At 34.5% G+C, this 21474-nt stretch overlaps 1 protein-coding gene across 3 annotated transcripts in view; it reads right to left on the bottom strand.

Moving 5' to 3' along the window:
- CTNNA3 (catenin alpha 3) overlaps window positions 1-21474 on the bottom strand; it is a 1799646-nt gene that overhangs the window by 1240106 nt on the left and 538066 nt on the right. For all 3 annotated transcript variants that reach the window (XM_053888526.1, XM_019444306.2, XM_053888525.1), the window contains one exon: window positions 17921-18124. In XM_053888526.1, the coding sequence (XP_053744501.1) occupies window positions 17921-18124 (204 nt within the window). The remainder of the gene's footprint in view (window positions 1-17920; window positions 18125-21474) is intronic.

The following is a 21474-nucleotide window of genomic DNA, read 5'->3' on the forward strand; positions in this document are numbered from 1 at the left end:
CTGGTTGGGGTGTGGAGTAATTACACCCTTTCTTATGGAAATGAAAAATAGTATAGCCAGTCTGGAAAAAAGTTGGGCAGTTTCCTAAAAACTAAGCGTGCATTTACCATATGATCTAGTAATCACACTTCTGGGCATTTATCTCAGAAAAGTGAAAACGTATGTCTACAAAATCCTATACACAACTGTCCATAGAAGCTTTATTTCTAATAGACCCAAATTGGAAAAAACAAAATTGCCCTACAATAGGTATCTGGTTAAATAAATATGGTACATCCATACCACAGGATACTACTCAGCAATAAAAAAGAATAAACTCAATACACAACTTGGATTTCTAGGGCATCATACTAAGTGACAAAAGCCAGTCTTAAAACATCACATACTTTATGATCCCATTCATAAAATATTTTAGAAAAATAAAATTACAGAAATGAGGATCAGATTAGTATTTTCCAGGGGTTATGGATAGGTGGGGTGAGGGCAGGAAGGGCAGGAGGAAGAGGTTGAGAGGGTAAGTATGAATATAAACTGGTAGCAAAAGTAGATCTATGTAGTGATGAAATATTTCTGTATCTTTATTGTGGTGGTGGTGGCTACTTGAATCTACACATGTGATAGAACTATACACATAATTTATATCAGTATATCAACTTCCTGGTTTTGATATCATACTATAGTTACATAAGATACAAGCAATGTGGGAACTAGGAAAAAGGTACAGAAAACCTCTCTGTACTACCTTTGCAACTTTCTTTGAATCAATAATTATTTCCAAATAAAAGCTTTTTTTTTTTTAAATTTTAGTTTCTATTCTTTGAGAGGCATTCCTGGAACATTATAATAACCCAAAAATGAGAGAATATGAGAAGGCTTCTGGTACAGTATGAACAGCTAATATAAAATAAAAGTAATCATAAAGTAGGTTCAGTTACTTCTAGTTTACAAGCTTATACGTTCTATAAAAGGTCAGAAACTAAATAAAATAAGCTATCAATACTTCTAAAGGAGTTGTAAAATTAGGAATAGCTTCTGTTTTTACAAAAGACAGCATGATTATCATAAATAGTGATCATCATATCTCTACTATGCACCAAAGAAAATAATTATTTTTCTCTCCCCAGTTGTAAGCCAACTGCCATACTTACAATATTGCCAACTTTGTAGGGGTTTTTCTTATTTCTTTTTCTGAGTCCTTGCTACTATACTTAAAATTACCAAGGAGGAGAGAGACTTAGTAACCACAAGAAGCTGAACAAACATTTGCCTGTGACTGTTCTGTAGCATAAATTATATAATCACTTAGTATTCAATGATTCTGATTCAAGACCACTAAAGAGCAGGTGATCATCATGCACATTTTGAGAATTATCATTTGTGGGTTACCTGGAAAAGTTTCAAAGTCATTTTTAATGCAATTATAGATCTCATTATAGCATAAGTACACCCAGATACAAATAAGCCTTGTTAAAATGGAATTCTACATGAGGGCCACTTCCCTAGTTTTTTGTTTTGTTTTCACATTGGGCACAAGAATCTTAACACCTACAGTTAGGTAAGGTTTACCTACTTCATATCTCTGTTATAAAGATACCTACAGTGGTTTAATTTTTAACACAGGACTTAAAGACTATGAAAGATCTGTGGAGATTAATTAAATCTATACTTCATAATAGGATCCATTAACAGATTCCTCTATATACATCTACTTAGTAATTATCAATTTTATCTTCCTCCTCAAAAAGCTTTTATTAATAACCCTTGACCACTAGAGCTAAAAGAACAGTCTAACTCTTTCCTCTGTACCTTCTAGGTAGTTCCTTAAATTTGGCGTTAGTGTGGTTCTGATTCTTTATGCTCTTCTCCAAGTAAAGTCTTTGACAATCAAATTCTACAGTATTCTGATTATCTATTGCTGTATAGGAAGCCACTCCAAAACTTAATGATTAAAAGCAACAACTTTTATTCTCTCTCATGGTTCTGAGGTATGACTGAACTCAGCCATGGTTTCACACATCAGGGTTCTACGTAGCTGCAGTCAAGGTTTGACTTCAATTGCAGCCATTATGGGTTGGACATCCAAGATAGCACACTCACAGGGCAGGTAGTTGATGGTGGCTTTTGGCTGAAAACTCAAGCAAAGCTGTCAGCAAGAATGTCTGCCTGGTTTTGGCCTCTCCATGTGGGTTGGGCTTCCTACAACATAGCAATTAAGTTCTGAGAGGGGGTGTCCCAAGACTGAACATTCTAAGAGATTTAGGAACCTGGAAGTTTTTTTATGATATGGCCTTAGAAGTCCCAGAATGTGGCTTCTGCCATATTTAACTGATCAAGCAAGTCATTAAGGCAAGCCCAAGTTCAAGAAGGAGGGTATTAAACTCTATCTAACAATAGAAGAAATGCAGTCATACCAAAAAAGAATATGCAAAGTGGAGATATTATTATGACTATTTTGGAAAATGTAATCTATAACATACAGAAAGTTTTGTTTTTTTCCAGTATACTGGTATGAAATACTAGTTGTCTATTTTTACTGGTTGACACTAAAAACGACAACATGATGCTATATAGCTCTTGGTCTCCCTGAGCTAAGCATACTGTCTCTTTTTTCTTTTGTTACCTTTTCTAACAGTAGTGGTAGTGTTTCTACCACTTTAATAATGGGCACCAAAAACCATGTGGTGGAAAAGACATTTCTACATAGAGTTTTGCTATCAAATATGGTAGCTACTAACCACGTGCACTACTGAACACTTGAAATGTGGCTCATCCAGGTGTACTATAAATGAAAAATGCACACTGGATATCAAAGACTTAGTACTAAAAAGGCTATAAACTATCTCAATGATAATGTTTATAATTACATTTTGAAATATGTTGCATATAGTTAATTAAATAAAATTTATTATCTTACCTGTTCCTTTTATTATATGTGGCTACTAGAAAATTTTAAATTACATATGTCGCTCACATATTATTCTCATTTGCATGATTTTCCATTGGAAAGCACTGGCTCAGAAAAAAAACTAAATCATATTTTCCATTCTGTAGCACCAAAACAGTTCATGGTGTTTATACGATTAAATGGTTTTCAGGCACTTTAATTCATGCTAAATCTTCTGTGAGATACATAAGCACATTCAAAAATCAATATTTTGGTATTTCTATAAAACTGATTGCTATTCCTGAAATTTAAGTACACATTTCAGATTTAATATATCTACATTTTAATTGTATAATTGCAGCAATTAGTTTTATATAAGATTTCAAATTTGCTCACACAGTTTCTCTACAAAAGTAAACTACATGACCTATGATTAAGATCATGTATTAATTATCTATTATGGTTGTAACAAATTAACACAAACTTCACGGCTTAACACCAATATATTGCCTTTCAGTTCTATAGGTTAACTAGGCTTTGTTTCTTTCAGGAGACCCTAGGTGAGAACCTATTTACTTGCCCATCTGGGTTGTTAAAGATTCAGTCCCTTGCACTTATATGACTGAGATACCTGTTTTCTTGATATGGTCATCTGAGGGCCATTCCCAGCTACAGAGGCCACCCACATATGTTGGTTCATGGCCCCCTTCCTCCATCTTCCAAGCAGGAATGGTGAATTTACTCTCTCTCATTCTTTGAATCTCTCCTCGTTCTTCCATCTCATCTTTCTCTGATCCATGCAGGAAAGGTTCTCTGCCTTCAAGGCCTCATGTGATTAGATTGGGCCCATTTAATCTCGGAAAAATCTCTCCATCTCAAGGTCCCTGTCCTTAATCACATCTGCAAAGTCTGTAGTACCATGTAAGGTAACATATTCACAGGTTCCACAGATTAGAGTGTGAACGTCAAGGGTAGGAGGGAGGGCATTGATCTTCCTACCACTGATAGGAATAAATTTTTTTAAAGATTTTATTTAAGTAATCTCTACACCCAACATGGGCCTCAAATTTACAACCCCAAGATCAACAGTTTCATGCTCTACTAAGTCAGCCAAGTGCCCCAGCAATAAACTTTTTACAAGGAGATAAAACTTCTTATAGCTATATTCTTCCCATATGTGAATGAAAGAAAAGTAGTTTCAAATGAGGTACAAGGTACTCAGACTGAATCATACTCAAATCCAAATCCACTAGGGTACTAGAAATTTACTTCAAGTTCATATAAATGTCAAAGTGAAACAGTTAAACACTGCCATAGTACATTAAAGCAAACAACTTTTCAGAAAGAAAATTTTGTCAATCAACAATGTTGGTTGAGTTCTGTCAGAGACAAAGTGTTATAGTTATCTCTAAGGAAAACACCTAGTCAAACCTAGTTTCAATTTATCTTCCAGAGGAAAAAAAATGAATAAATTCATGTCAAGAATTCAATAAGCTATTTTGTTGTGGTTATAAGACTTAAATATATACTGTGAAAATTTCTGATGCAAAATAAGGAACCAAAATATGATGGGACAATTTGCAATTTGTATATCACTAACAGTCTTCTCCAATTAATTATTTTTAAAGGTTTTTTTAATGTTTATTTATTTATTTTTGAGAGACAAAGAGGGAGAGAAAGAGACAGGGAGAGAAAGAAAGAATGTGAGCGGGAAAGGGGCAGAGAGAAAGGGAGAGACAGAATCGCAAGCAGGCTCCACACTGTCAGCGCAGAGCCCAATGCAGGGCTCAAACTCCTAGGCTGTGTTATTATAACCTGAGCTGAAATCAAGAGTAGGGCATTCAGCCAACTGAGCCACCCAGACACTTCATCTCCAATTAATTTTTAAGTGTAGCCAGTAGCCAAGAAAATCAACTACAAGTTGCTTGTCCATGTCTTCACAGAAATAAAGCTAGAGGTTGGTCTTTGATGCTAAATTTATATCACAATGAGATAACATTTTTATTCAGAGGCTACCTACAAATTAATTCAAAAATATGTTTCAATGGTAAAAGATTCTAGTACCAGTTCCAATGTGGCAGGGGAGAGGTTCGCCCATGCCAACAAACAGTGCTCAGTATATCAGCTGGGTATCCTACATTTCAACTCAATTCTGATAGCATGAGATTCCATAGGTTAAGAGTTCAGAACTACAGATTTGTCACCACCTCCCCCCTAGCACTTCAGATGCCAATTCCAAGTACAAGTGTTACCTGTATTTCTGATCAACTGGCTATAAACAAGAAGTTACTACAACCCCCTCCTTGGGTTCAATCAATGTGCTAGAGCAGCTCACAGAACCCAGAGAAACATTTTACTTACTGGATTACTAGGATATTATAAAAGGATATAACTCAAAAACAACCAAATGTAAGGGATGCATAAGACAAGGTATGTGGAAAGAGGCACAAGATATGTCCTTCTAGTGTGCCTCTATTCCTGAATCTCCATGTGTTCACCAATCTGAAAGCTCTCTGAACACCATCCTTTGAGTTTTTATGGAGGCTTCATTAAATAGGCATGATTGATTAAATCACTGGCCATTAGTGATTGAATTCAACCTCCAGCCCCTCTCCTCATCCCAGGAGGCCAGGAGGTAATACTGAGAGCTGTAATCCTCTAATCACATGGTTAGTTTTCCTGATAACCAGCCCTCATCCTTAGGTCCAAAGCCCCCTCATTAATATAACAAAAGATACTTTTATCATTCTCATCACTTATAAAAGTCCAAGGGTTCTAGGAGCTCTATGCCGGAAAATGGGACAAATACCAAACATATATTTCATATTACGAATCACATAATGTGATTATGAATAACAAATAGAAACAAATTTATAAAATGAAATTGCTAAGGTAATATTATGAGTGACTCATAATTGGTTAGCATTAAAGAAAGGCTTAAATTGAAATCTGACTTGTTTTGAAAGCAAAGAGATTTTAAGTTTATCAAATATTTGAAAGAAACCTATTCCTAAATTTGTAAATACTTAACCTCATATGTCATCTTTCCTTCTTTCCCATACATTTCACCCAAACCACACTGCTTATATAGCTTCCGACACCAAACACATAACGTTGATTCCTGCTTTTATGCCTTTGCACAGGCTGTTGCCCCTTTCTGGAATTCCAACCTATCTGTGCTTCAAAGGCCAGTGTGAGAGCTTTCTTCTTCTCTGTGAAGTTTTCACAGAGGAGTTTACTACTCCCTACTTGGTGCTGTTATTGTATTTACTACTGACTACTATACAATTTTATTGTGCTCTATTTTGCTTACTTATTTGTTTCATTCCCCTTGACAACTAGGATTATGATTGTTAATACTCAGAAATCACCGGTTCTTAGCACAATATATATAGAAGAATTATGCAATTAGAAACTGCAACAACAGTAATAGAATTTTAACTCAAATTTTATGTGTTAGCAATTATTTATGGCCAATACAGAATCTGTCAATAAAATATGTTAAATTCTTCTTATAATCCTTCATACGTATTATCCTATCTACAATACAAATATGGTCACATAATTTCTAGGTGACAAAACATCTAGGTCAGCTTGGAATAGTTCTGACTTAAGCCTTTTGTAGATCAGTGAATGCCTGTACTTTTCTTATTTTAGCTTTTCTATTTATTTTATTTTATTTTTTTAATGTTTTTTAAAAATTTTTAATGTTTATTTGTTATTTTGAGAGAGAGACAGAGAGTCAGCATGGAAAGACAGAGAGAGAGAGGGAGACACAGAATCTGAAGCAAGCTACAGACTCTAAGCTGTTAGCATAGAGCCCAAAGCGGGGCTCGAACCCATGAACTGTGAGATCATGACCTGAGCCAAAGTCGGAAGTTTAACCGACTGAGCCACCCAGTTGCCCCTAATTTTTCTATTTTTTTTTTTAATTTAAATTCCAGTTAGTTAACATACAGTGTAATGTTAGTTTCAGGTGTAAAATGTAATGATTCAACACTTCAATACGATACCTGGTGCTCATCACAAGTGCACTCCATAATCTCCATCACCTCTTTTTTTCTTTAATTTTTGTTTTAATGTTTATTTATATTTGAGGGAGAGAGAGGGAGAGAGAGGGAGAGAGAGAGAGAGAGAGAGAGAGAGAGAGAGAGAGAGAACGAACACAAGCCGGGGAGGGGCAGAGAGAGACAGAGAAAGAATCTGAAGCAGGCTCCAGGCTCTGAGCTGTCAGCACTGAGCCCAACACAGGGCTCAAACTCAGGAGCATGAGATCATGAGTCAGACACCGTGAGAGCATGAGTTCATGGCCTGAACCAGTCAGACGCTTAACTAATGCTTAAGATGAAAGTGATAAAGGAGGGCACCCAGGTGCCCCTCTATCACCTTCCCCCTTCAGGTAACCATCAGTTTGTTCTGTATATTTAAGAGTCTTTTTCTTAGTTTGCCTCCCTCTCTCTTTTTTTACCCTTTGCTCATTTGTTTCTTAAATTCCACAGAAGAGTGAAATCATATGGTACTTGTCTTTCTCTGACTGACTTAATTTGTTTAGCATATTACTCCCCAGGTCCATCCATGTTGTTGCAAATGGCAAAATTTCATTCCTTTTTATGGCTGATTGATATATGTATCTTCTTTATCCATTTGTCAGTCAATGGACATTTGGGCTGCTTCCAAATCTTGGCTATTCTAGATAATGCTGCTATAAACATAGGTGTGCATGTGTCCCTCTGAATTAGTATTTTTTGTATTCTTTAGGTAATGCCGAGTAATGCGATTGCTAAATTGTAAGGCAGCTCTAGTTTTAACTTTTTGAGGAAACACCCTACTGTTTTGCAGAGTGGCTGCACCAATTTGCATTCCCTCCAATGGTACAAGAGGGTTCCCCTTTCTCCGCATCCTTGTCAACACCTATTGTTTCTTCTGTTGCTGATGTTAGCCACTCTGACACTGTGAGGTAATATCTCATTGTAGTTTTGATTTGTATTTCTCTGATGATCACTAATGCTGAGCATCTCTTCATGTGTCCATTGGCTATCTGTATATTTTCTTTGGAGAAATGTCTATTCATGTCTTCTGCCATTGTTTAGGTGTTGAGTTTTATAAGTTCTATTTATTTTGGATACTAACACTTTGGATATCTCATTCACAAATGTCTTCTATCATTCCACAGGTTGCCTTTTAATTTGTTGATTGTTTCCTTCACTGTACAGGAGCTTTTTACTTTGATGTAGTCATGATGGTTTATTTTTCTTTTGTTTCCCTTTCCTCAGGAGTCATATCTAGAAAAAAGTTGGTATAGCCAATGTGAAAGAAGTTACTGCCTGTGTTCTCTTCTACAATAGAAATTTTGTTTGTTGGGAGTTTTTTTTAATATTGATTCAATTTCTTTGCTGGTTATTGGTTTTTTCAAGTTTTCTATTTCTTCCTGTTTCAGTTCTGGCAATTTATATGTTTCTAAGCATTTATCCATTGCTTCCAGGTTGTCCAATTTGTTGGCATATAGTTTTTTATAATCTGTTTGTGTTTCTGAGTATTAGTTATTTTCCCTCTCTCATTTGTGATTCTATTTATTTAGGTTCTTCATATTTTTGATAAGACTAGCTAGAGGTATACAAATTTATTGATTTTTTCAAAGAACCTGTTCCTGGCTTCATTATATGTTCTATTGTTTTGTTTTGTTTTTTAGTTTCTATATCATTTATAGATATATGCTGTAATTTGTATTATTTCCTTCCCTCTGCTGGTTTTAGGTTTCATTTGTTTTTATTTTTCTAGACTCTTTAGGGTGTAAGGTTAGGTTATTTATTTGAGATATTTCTTGCTTCTTGAGGTAGCTCTGTATTTCTACACACTCCCCTCCTAGGACTGCTTTTGCTGCATCCCAAAGGTTTTAGACCATTGTGTTTTCATTTTCACTTGTTTCCATGTATTTTTTTATTTCCTCTTTGATTTCCTGGTTGACCCATTCATTATTTAGTGACATGTTGTTTAACCTCCATGTATTTGTGGTCTTTCCAGATTTTTTCTTCTGGTTGACATCTAACATCATAGTGTATTGTTAGAAAAGTTTCATGGTATGATTTCAACGTTCTGTTGAGGCCTGTTTTGTGACATAATATGTGATCTATTTTGGAGAATGTTCCATGTGTACTTGAAAAGAATGTGTATTCTGCTGTTTTAGTATGGAATATTCTGAATATACCTGTTAAGTCCATCCAGTCCAGTGTGTTATTCAAAGTCACCATTTCCATGTTGGTTTTCTGTTTAGATGATCTGTCCATTGATGTAGGTGGAGTATTAAAGTCCCCTACTATTATTATGTTATTATAAATTAGTTCCTTTATTTTTGTTATTAACTGCTTTGTGCATTTGGGTGCTCTCATGTTGGGTGCATAAACATTTACAACTGTTATAGCTTCTTGCTGGATTGTCCCCTTTATTATTATATAGTGCCATTCTTAGTTACAATCTATGTTTTAAAGTCTATTTTGTTCAATACAATTATTGCTGCCCTGGCTTTCTTTTGATATCCATTTGCATGATAAAAGTTTCTACATCTCACTTTCAATCTATAGAAGTCTTTAGGTCTAAAATGAGTCTTTTGTATGCAGCATATAGCTGCATCTTGTTTTTATCCATTCTTACAGTCTATGTCTTTTTATTGGAGCATTTAATCCATTTATATTCAAAGTAATTATTGGGGCACCGGCGTGGCTCAGTCAGTTAAGTGTCTGACTCTTGATTTCAGCTCAGGTCATGATCTCATGGTCGTAACATTGAGTCCCCTGTAATGTTCTGTGTTGGACGTGGGGCCTGCTTAAGATTCTCTCTCACCCTTCTCCCTTTGCACCTCCCCCATTCATTTCCTCTTTCTCTCTTAAAAAAATTAACATAATTTAATTTAAATTAAAAAAACACAAAGTAAGTAGTGACACATATGTACTTATTGCCATTTTATTGTTTTGCTGTTGCTTAGAAATTTTCTCTGATCCTTTCTTGTCTTTCCTTCTCTTCTCTTCTCTGTCTCTTCTCTTTCATGTTTTGCTGATTTTCCTTAGTATATATTTGGATTATTTTCTCTTTATTCTTTTCAAGTTTTAGTGGTTTTTGATATATCATTACCATAAGGCTTATATATACAACTTTTTCTGTAAATAGCAGTCTATATGAAGTTGATGGTCATTCAAGTTTGAACAAATTCTTTTCTACATTCCTCCCTATGTTTTAGGTGTATGTTATTATAGTCTTTATATTCTTTTTTTGTGTGAATTTCCTGACTGATTTTTACAGAAACATTCATTCTTACTGCTTTTGTATTTCCTGCCTCTATGCTGTAATTTTTGGTCTCTCCTTTCCACTTAGAGGGTCCTTTTCATATTTCTTGCAGGGCTAATTTAGTGGTCATGAACTCCGTTAGTTTTTGTTTGGGAAACTCTTTATCTCTCCTTCTATTCTGAAGTACAGCCTTGCTGGATAGAGTATTCTTGGCTGTAGATTTTTCCCATTCAGCACTTTGAATATATTATGCTACTCCCTTCTGGCTTGCCAAGTTTTGTTGAAAAATCTCCAGCTACTCTAATGGTTTTTCCCTTGTAACCTAATGACTTCTTTTGTCTTGCTGCTTTCAAGATTTTTTATCAGTATATTTACAAATTTAATTACAATATGTCTTAATGTTCATCTGCTTTTTTTTATTTTGATGGGAGTTCTCTGTGCCTCCTAGATCTGGATGTCTGTTTCCTTATCCAAATTAAGTAAGTTTTCAGCTATTATTTCTTCAAATACATTTTCATTCCCCTTTGTCTATTTTGAGACTCCTATAATACAAATGTTATTCCATTTGATGAAGTCACTGAGTTTCCTAAGTCTTTTCTTGTGTTGCATAATTTTTCTTTGTCCCTTTTGTTCAAGTTCATTGCTTTCCATTATTTTGTCTTCTAGGTCATTAATTCATTCTTTTTTGTTTTCATTCTTCTTTTTCTAGCCTGAATTGCACCAAGTATGTTATAATCTTGCTTATTGTACTCTTCATCTCTGATTCATTCTTCTTTAACTCTTTAAATCTAGGTTAAGGGTACTGCTGATGTCTTCTATTCTTTTCCCAAGCACAGTGAGTATCCTTATGATTATTGCTTTAAATTCTTCATCAGACATGTTATTTATATCTGCTTCACTTAGTTCTCTGGCCATGGCCTTACCTTATTCTTTAATTTAGGATAAATTCCTCCATCTTTGCATTTTGTCTACATCTCTGCCTTCTTCTCTGTGTTAGAAAAGCCAGTTATGTCAAAGAAAAGAAAAGAAAAGAAAAGAAAAGAAAAGAAAAGAAAAGAAAAGAAAAGAAAAGAGATTTGGGGTTGCCTTTACCTCTTTGGAATTTTAATTCTAACCTGTCTCTAGTATTCAAAAAGTCATTGCATAAAGATCATCCTAACTGCTTTACCTTATCATCAGGACAAATAAGGCTGAAATTATTTCTAAAATGGATTTTCAAGGAAGAGGTAGAGGACTAATATGGAAGAAAAACCCTTTAACATCTCTTTGTTGGCTTAGCAAATCTTTATAATTCCCCAGGACAGGGAAATTAAACACAAGACTTACAAATGAGATAGGTCTCTGAATAACAAAAGCCAGTCCATTTGATTATTTAGTCACTAAACAAATACATAATGAGAACCAACAATGTACTTTCACATAAGACACCAAAAGAAGAAAATATTGAGCAAGTAAGAGGTCTGGAAATGCAAATTAGTCCCTGCATACAGCCAGGCCTGACTTACTTTAGCCATCACTCACTAAACTCTCTGATACCCTAATACCTCTCTAATACCCTCTCTAATAAAGTACCAATCTGAGTACTAACTTCACCAACAACCTTACATCACTTGAAGATTCTGTTCAGTAATATGTCCAAACTTAACAATATCAACATGATTTAAATCCACCCCGGGGGAAATATCCATGTCTGATGATTCTTAGAACTAAATCATGATGACAACTCACCTCCAACTTTGTTTTCACCAACTATAGAAAGACCACCATTAAAAAAAACTTCTCTCTAAGACCCTTCCTTCTTTAGAGCCTCCTCACTCTGCCCCATCCACATGAAGAATTCCTTAATTATGCTGTACATCAGAGAAGACAGACTAGACCTAACCAATCCTGAAGGTATAACAAAAACAGCAGAAATGTCTTAGAAAAATAGACATTTTTTTTACTTCTAAGTTTTAAAAAAACAGAAGTTAAACTTCATCTAATTCTGAATGTTCTCTGGAGTATATTTTTTAATTAGTAAAAATCTTGTGGAATATACCTAGATGTGCATACAAATGAAGAGACTGTGATGAGAAAATTTTATTTCTGAATATTCACACTGATTTTTAGAAGAGACCTATACTTTGCAAAATAAGGTCTTTTATAACAGGCAGTTCATCGTATAAATCTAGTAGACGCTCAAAACTCATTTCATTGAATGCCAGAGAAGAAGTTTCTCCATTATAGGGAATATACAATATGCAATAATTTCATTCATTCTTTCATTAAAAACTACAATTTAGCTTTTTCTAAATGCCAAGTATTATATCTTGGGCTAGAGATAAAATAGTAAATAAAATAGATATGTGATCTACCTGCATAAAGCTTAAAGTAAGAGATACTAACCACAATAGATTTAAAATGTAAGGAGTGATGATGATTCCACAGAAGAGACTAAGGAAGACTGGTATTAGTGTATATCATGGGCTTCCCAAAGATGCTCACACCCTAATTCACAGAACCTGTGAGCATGGTATCTTACATGGCAAAAGGAACCTGGTAAATGTAATTAAGGTTAAGAGCCATGAGATGGGATGACTCTCCTGGATAATCTGAGTGGGCCCTATCTAATCACATGAATCCTAAAAAGTGGAGAACATATCCTGGATGTGGTCAGAGAAGTAGATGTGAGGACAGAAACAGGGTCAGGGAAATGTGACATTGCTGGCTGTGAAGATACACAAAGAGGCTGTGAACCAAGGACTATGGATGGCCTCTAGAAGCTGGAAAAGGCAAAGAAATGGACTCTCCAGAAAAGATTGGAGCACTCTAACACTTCCTTTTTTGGCCCAGTGAAACTTATGTCCGACTTTTGACCTATGGATGTAAAATAATTATTTCCATATATTATGGAAAACATTAGAACAATCATATATAATCACTAAAGTGTTAAGTGGTCAACTGTTTTACCCGTTATAGATCCATGTGGTTTCATTACCTACTAATTTCTTATTAATGTGACAAGACATTGAACTTACTAAACATAGAGCTTCAGTCAAAAAAACAAATGATCAAGACTTACTGATCTGTTTAAGAAAGTAAAGTCACCTAGATTCATACTGATCATGCGGATTGCACCTGAGAAACCATAAGCTACATTCGTTTCCCACTGCTCAACTTCTCTGTACCCAATAGACTAACAAAATTTGAAACCTTGAAGTTACATTCATATAAAAGATGCACAGATTATGAGTGTTCATCTTGCTTTAAATTTTTACGGTTATCTTTATTGTGTCTCAATAATTACCAAGCATTTTTTTTTATCAACAGCCCAATAGAAAAGCTCCTAACTAATCTGAAAAGCAAACCAGGCCCACCAAATTAGACACAACATTCCTTAAACTGGAAAGTTGAGGACTTAAGTATAAGAGCCATCTAAAATCTTTTAAGCAAATTCTGAGAAAGGTTTGAGTTCAGCTAATACCAGGAAAGTGCATTCCCTTTCGTTAAAGCAGATTAAACAGTTATAAAGAAGCGTCATTTCTGATATAAACTTGGAATAAAAATAAACCTAGAAACGTGTTCTGATAATATACCCCACAGTTTTTCCAGATTGGTTCATGCTGTTTAATTCAAATATTAATTGGCTAGGTCAGATACTAGCATTAGGCCTAAAATTCTGCACTTTCATATGAAAAGGAACTATTATACTGCTTGTGCAGTACTTTTTCATAATACTACAAATTCATATTTTTTTTATTATTAGTGGGTTTTACCTACAATAGAAAGTTAATATACTGTGCATATAAATGGGTTTCTGATCATGTAGACCACCATTTCATAAATTTAGCTCCTCCTGCTCTGACTTCTACACCAACATTAGGGCAGATCGCCAGATATTACCCACACATAATAAGTCTTTCATTCCCTGAAAAAAAAATGCCCTCCTCAACAAGTATTTAACATTATATCCTAAGAGAAAGGAATATACAAATATACTAAGATCACCCAAAGAACAGATTTCTCACCTCTGTGCCCTTCTTCCTATCCCAGGTTTCTATTCTTACCATTAATCCTCCCCATATTTTCTCCATGGTTATTATTTAATATATTAAATAAATATAAATTAACTGCTTTAGGCACATTGTCCATTTTAATTTTAAAAACTGAGAAGAAGCAAGTACTAAATTCAATATACCTGTAACCAAATGATAATCACTGAGCTCCTGCTACCTGAAAGTCTCTGTGCTAAGGGCCAGGGAGAGAGTCCTCACTCTTTTGGAGCTCCTGTCCAGGAAAGGCACACAAATAAACACAGGAATGCCAACAGGGATGAGAGCTAAAAATGGGAAGTGCTAAGAGGGAAATGAATTTCAGGGGGTGTTTACTCTCCTTTGCCAGAAGAGGAGAAGAGGAAACATGGAGGAAGGAGGAAGGAAGAAGAAAACGGCCTCCATCAAGCATAAAGAGTAGTATGATCTAATCAATTAAATAAAATTTTTTTCTAAGTCTACTTTAAAAAAAAATTAAGATAATTTTCTGGACATGATTTTTTAAAAGGTACTTACCTCTGATCTTAATTATTTGCATATTATAAATGAAAAAGTTTCTTTCCACTTCATTCTTCTAACATAGAACTTACCTTGTCTTAAAACCAACATACCGAAGAGAAGGATATTAGTAACATAAATAAATAGGTTATGTGTTCTTGAGAAATGGGCCTTGAAACTATCAGAGTAAACCCTTGTTAAGAAAAAGAGCAGTAAGAAATATATATATATACAGACATTTTTTTCAGTGACTCACTTAACATATTTTATACCTGAAGTAAATATTTAAACACCTGTCTCCTCTACATGACAAAATTACTTTTCAGTAATAACCATTATTTTTCTGATTTGTTCTTTAACTTTAAAGTAATTGACAAATTTTAAAAGAAGAACAAATTTCAGTTAGTGCTCAAATTCAATAAAGGATTTCACGTATGAACTTCAAATGCATGAAATTTGCATTTCCCTAATACAAATATTACCCCAGCAATTCTGTTTTATTGTTATAATTTTAAATTTAAATAAAAATTCTGAGTGATAACATAAATATCAGAATTGATATTTCTAGTTCTTTTTCTTTATAATCATTGTGTCGTCATTGTTTCTTTGAATCTGCTGTTTAAATGCCTAAGGAATGTCATGGTTATTAAAGGATAATCATAAGATGTGCAATTTGAATCATTCATACATATCATTAAAAGTCAATTATAACCTTAGTATTGTTTAGAACTTAAAAAAACAAAAGAATTTTGAGAAAAACACTTTATCACTTAACATTTAGAATTGCTAGAGTTTGGTGATAGCAAAAACCAGACCAACTTTCAGTTCGTTTATTATTGTTTACAAATATCTAGAGACAATGCACCTTCTTAATGATTATACCCAGGGCAAAATGCTCTCATCACTTCACCTTTGGTATAAATAGTTTTTAACTCAAATAGTTTTTAACCAAAAGTTGAAGAGAGCCATAAAATCACTTATGTGGTATGTATTTATGATGTACAGGACCAGTTTCAGGGGCCTGTGACTGTATTCAGGGCCCCATACTCAGAAAGGAACCCCATGCTTGGCCTTTAATGCTTTGCTACCACAGTCTTGAAATGTTTAATAATTTTACCTTGGGATTTGTGTATATTAGTGATGGAGCATATGCCCTAGACTCACAAGCAGTTCTGCCTTTCGGGCACAAGTCCTTAGCCACCTGCTCTCCCACCCAACAATTACTGCCACCCTCCACTCCCAGTGGGGGCCTTAGCACAAGGCAAAGTGGGTCATGGTCATGGGGCAGGGCTAGAGACACCTGTGAGGGTCTGCATGTTCTCACAAGTACTATGTAACAGAGAACCTAACATTAAATAGCAAGTAAAAATTACCTTCTTAGGTCAATCAAGACTATGAGGGGAAAAAAAGTTTTTTCCCTGATTTTAAAAAAGGGTACTTGCATTTTCATTTTGCATCAAGCTCTACGATTATGTTGCCATCCCCAACTATGTATGTGGGTGACTGTGCATGTGTATCTGTTTGCTTTTGCATCTAAAAGAATAAAACAACTTTATATCTGAAAAGTTAATTTATCTATAATTTTATACTTTATAGATTAAAATAAACTTATATGCAATTTTATTTGTATGTATAAATATGAGAATAATTTTAATGGTTTATAGATCATGGGAGAAGGAAATCCGATACAATACTATCTTTTGAGTTTCTTATAATTGCTAAATTCCCTTAAAAACTCTTTAACTAGGGATGCCTGAGTGGCTCAGTCAGTTAACCATCTGACTTCAGCTCAGGTCATGATCTCGCTGTCCATGAGTTTGAGCCCTGCATCGGGCTCTGTACTGACAGCTCAGAGCCTGGAGCCGGCTTCAGATTCTATGTCTCCCTCTCTCTGTTCTTCCCCTGCTCACACTCTGTCTCTCTGTCTCTGTCTCTCTCTCTCTCTCTAAAAAGTAAACAAACATTAGAAAAAAAATCTTTAATTAAAAATGTATTATATGCTTTCTGGGTTCATGCTTTTCTTATATAACTTTCTATTTCTTATGCTTTGTCGTAATGTTCCATAAATTTTTTTTAAAATACTAGAAATTTAAAAAAGAGTATATTATATGCCAAAATTGAAGACATTCTAGCTTCAGAAGCAAGACATGACATTACTAACATGTTCTTATTAACAAAGTCTGCTTTACAACTTTGATCTCTTGACAGGCAAGAGACTTTTGGTCAGGAGCCAAAGTTATCAAATATTAAGATATGAAGATACATCAAATGTGCAGAAGGAGCCTTAAAACTCATTAACTAATTTTAGCACACTTCAATTATTCACATAAATTACTTATACTGAACAATCTTAAATCTTCAACTTCATACCCCAAAGTCATATGATTTGTAACTAATAATTTTCAAAATGTACTCTCATAATTCTTGAACTATTCCATTTATAAAGAAGATGAACAAAATATTATATATATATTATATATATATTATAAATCCTTCATTTTATTTAGCTCTATTACTTAAGGGGGCTTCATGATCAATATATGGTTGACAATGTCTTCAATGCTTTCTTGTTCATTTTAAAAACAGCAATAATTTGAGTGTAAAAACTGGCATATGTACTCCATAGATGGACGTAGAAAAATACATATGAACTGAATATATCACATATGAATATATATGAAATGAAACCAAAAGGATCTTGAAACAAATACTTTTTCATTTGTCTAAATTTAGACAACATTTATAATATTCCTAAGAGGTAGGTCAAACTGCAAAAAATTATACAAGTATATCATTTGTGAAAAAGGTTAGGAGCCAAAGTGACAAACTACAGGCACTCTACACCTTCAAAACTAAACCCTGATTCCTGCAGCATTCACTTGATCTAATACTACCTAAATTCCAATTTTGTTATTCACCAATGTAATCCTGAACAACCTTCCCATTTTTTCATCTTCCTTTTATTGATGTGCAACTCCAGTTTCTTTTCTCTAATCCTGACTCTCTTCTTCAACTAATATTTAAATACTTCCTCAAATAAAACAATTATATATTGTTGGATCTCATCCCTAGAAATTCCTATTTCAAAGCTGTACTCTGTGAGTAGAACCCATTCAGAAAGCCAAACCATGTAAAATCATGTACTCATTTGTAAATTATTACATTTGTACACAGAAAGAACCTCAGTACATACCCATTGTAAGGGGTTGGTGGAAAACCAGTTACTTACATTGTTCATGTACTCTGAAAGCAGGTCCTGGAGAGCCTGACGAATGGCATTGCATTCTGCGATAATCCGTTCCCGATGGAAATCTCTTGTGCAGGAAGAGTCAGCCAACAGTGCAGCCCCACTGATAATGGCTTCAAGACGTTTTTCTAGTGATGGTCTTATTTCTTCCTCAGTCACTGTGAGTGGATCCAAGATAATTAAATTCTAAAGGAAGAACACATTTGGATGATTAGAACTCTATGGCATTCTGTTTTTAAGAAAAATAAATATTATTTCATTTTCTCATTTAGAATTCAGATGTGATAATAAAGAGAATTTTACTTCCATGCATAACTCTATGTAGCAATTATTATTCAAGTGAGTGACAAAAATTGTGCAATTATTAAAATCAAATCTAGTGTCAGACAGACCAGTATCCAAATCTTGCCTTTCCCACTGACCTATAGTGTGAACCCAATCATGTGTCCTTCACAATCCGAACCTCACCTTTCTGATCTGTAAAACTAGAATATTAATGTTGCTTGTCTCATAAAACTGTTGTAAAAATTATGACAAGACTTAATATAGTGCATGGCACATATTAAATATTATTTACAGTAGTCACCTTAATATTGAACTTCATTGTTTACACAATATTTTAACATATATCATCTCATCCTGACAACACTATAAAGAGTTGGGCAGTAAAGATACTGGTAACCACACACTTAAACTTGTGAGAAGTCAGGCTGAAGCCATCTTACTCAAGGTCATTAGGCAAATAAACAGTGAAGTTCAGTTTAATATCCAAGTTGTATAATATTCAATATTCAATATTATTTTCATCATGCCTCACTGTAAATCATATACTCTAATTAGCCTCAACACTAACATATCAAAGAGAATTCTGAATTTAATTATTAATTTAAAAGTAAAACTCTGTCTTCCATTTGATCTATTATAACTTCCAGCTATTTCCCACTACTGGAACCTGACATGGTATTTTTAATGTTTCCATTAGATATAAGTCTTCAGGCAATAGAAGCCAAGATACTCTACAGCCTATGAAGAAAAGATGGAGGGTATGTGGCTCTAAAGGTTCTTTTATTAAAATATATCAAGAGGGGAAGCCTTTCCAAGGTTAAACATAAGGTGATAATTGGAGAAAGAATATCAAATAAAAGCTCTCTGAAGAACCCTTAACATAAAATGAAATCATACAATGATCTTCAAGATGTGCATGCACATGTGAGTATACATACACACATACACAAACACACCCAATGGTCAGAGGGTCTAATCTTACATTATGTAAACACACACACACACACACACACACACACACACACACACACACACACACACAGGTGTATGCATATTGTGTGTATGTAATCTTACATTGATCCTTGTCCTATATTACGTTATGATGAATCATTGGGATATAACGTAGGATAAAATTTTTAAAACTACAAAGCTAGGGCCAAGCTAGGAAGAGAAAATTATAACAGAAAAGGAAACATTTCAAAACAATTAGAAAGAAAGAAAAATTAGTAGTCACCAGTGTTTGCACAGTATTGCTTTTCTTGATGATTCACATTTTGGATACCCCATGTATGCCCTTCATTTGTAACTGGAGATTGTGTCTGTCTCGTAGACTTGTTGTATATAATTCACTCTATAATGTTCACATATTTTATAACATAAAATACAACTAAAACATATCTTTTATAAAACTGGTTAAATGTCTTAAAATGATTCAGAAGAATTCTTCCTTTCATGATTCTATTCCATTTCTATTTTTCTATTGTGTTACTGAGTCTCTCCATTTTTCTCTTTCAGATGGACAAAAAATGAAAAAAAAATTGAAAGGAAATTAATTTTACAAATACCAAGTTTAACATTTTCTTTATCCATGCATATAATTGAAATAACCTCACCATAGGCTTGGCCATATGTCAAGGATTCATTTACATCTAAATCTACCTCCTTATTTCATTTGCAAATTTTGCCATGTCTTTCTTTGGCTCACTATTATATATTTTTTTAATATGAAATTTATTGTCAAATTGGTTTCTGTACAACTCCCAGTGCTCATCCCAACAGGTGCCCTCCTCAATACCCATCACCCACCCTCCCCTCCCTCCCACCCTCCATCAACCCTCAGTTTGTTCTCAGTTATTAAGAGTCTCTTATGTTTTGGCTCCCTCCCTCTCTAACTTTTTTTTCCTTCCCCTCCCCCATGGCCTTCTGTTAAGTTTCTCAGGATCCACATAAGAGTGAAAACATATGGTATCTGTCTTTCTCTGTGTGACTTATGTCACTTGGCATAACACTCTCCAGTTCCATCCACATTGCTACAAAAGGCCATATTTCATTCTTTCTCACTGTCAAGTAGTATTCCATTGTGTATATAAACCACAATTTCTTTATCCATTCATCAGTTGGTGGACATTTAGGCTCTTTCCATAATTTGGCTATTGTTGAAAGTGCTGCTATAAATATTGGGGTACAAGTGCCCCTATGCATCAGCACTCCTGTATCCCTTGGGTAAATTCCTAGCAGTGCTATTACTGGGTCATAGGGTAGATCTATTTTTAATTTTTTGAGGAACCTCCACACTGTTTTCCAGAATGGCTACACCAGTTTGCATTCCCACCAACAGTGCCAAAGGGTTCCAGTTTCTCCACATCCTCTCCAGCATCTATAGTCTCTAAATTTGTTCATTTTAGCCACTCTGACTGGCATGAGGTGGAATCTGAGTGTGGTTTTGATTTGTATTTCCCTGATGAGGAGCGACATGGAGCATCTTTTCATGTGCCTGTTGGCCACCTGGATGTCTTCTTTAGAGAAGTGTCTATTCATGTTTCTGCCCATTTCTTCACTAGATTATTTGTTTTTCAGGTGTGGAGTTTGGTGAGCTCTTTATAGATTTTGGATACTATCTGGCTCACTATTTTAATACAAACATCCTATCCCAATGTTTCATAACAATTATTAAATCAATTAAAACCTTCTTGAAAATGTCCTTCCAGTGTGATATTGTCATTAAGAAAAGACACTGAGGACAACAGAATTGCTCTTTGCTTTATCAAATGCCATTAGAAGATGTGTTAGAAACAGTAAACATGTCTCTCCAGCTTATAATGATAGGTAAAATTGATTAAATTTCAAATGTGTTTACCCTGTAATTATTGCTAGAAGAAACACAAACTTAGATGGCTATGATTTCACGTCGGAAAACATCCCTTCTTACAGGATTAAGTTCACTCTAGTACTTCTCTACAAGACCATTCCTCAAACTATCCTACCTTTGGATTTTTACCTGCCTGATCTTTAAAGTCGGATTCTTTGATCTCATCCAAACTCAAACCATTGCTTGCTGCGCTATCTACTACCCACATGCAGGCCTCTTGATTCTGCTTAACTACTGTCCTCCTATTTACATCCCATAAAAATTTTCACTAACCTTGTCATCAAATCAATAAAAAGATGAGTTTTTTTAATATAACTTGAATGTTCTACAAAGTAGAATGGGAGACCGACTGAAATAAAAAATCTCTCCTGAACATCAGTAA

The sequence above is a fragment of the Panthera pardus genome, unplaced genomic scaffold, assembly GCF_024362965.1.
Source record: "Panthera pardus isolate Hobbes unplaced genomic scaffold, ASM2436296v1 HiC_scaffold_22, whole genome shotgun sequence".
NCBI classification, from domain to species: Eukaryota; Metazoa; Chordata; class Mammalia; order Carnivora; family Felidae; genus Panthera; species Panthera pardus.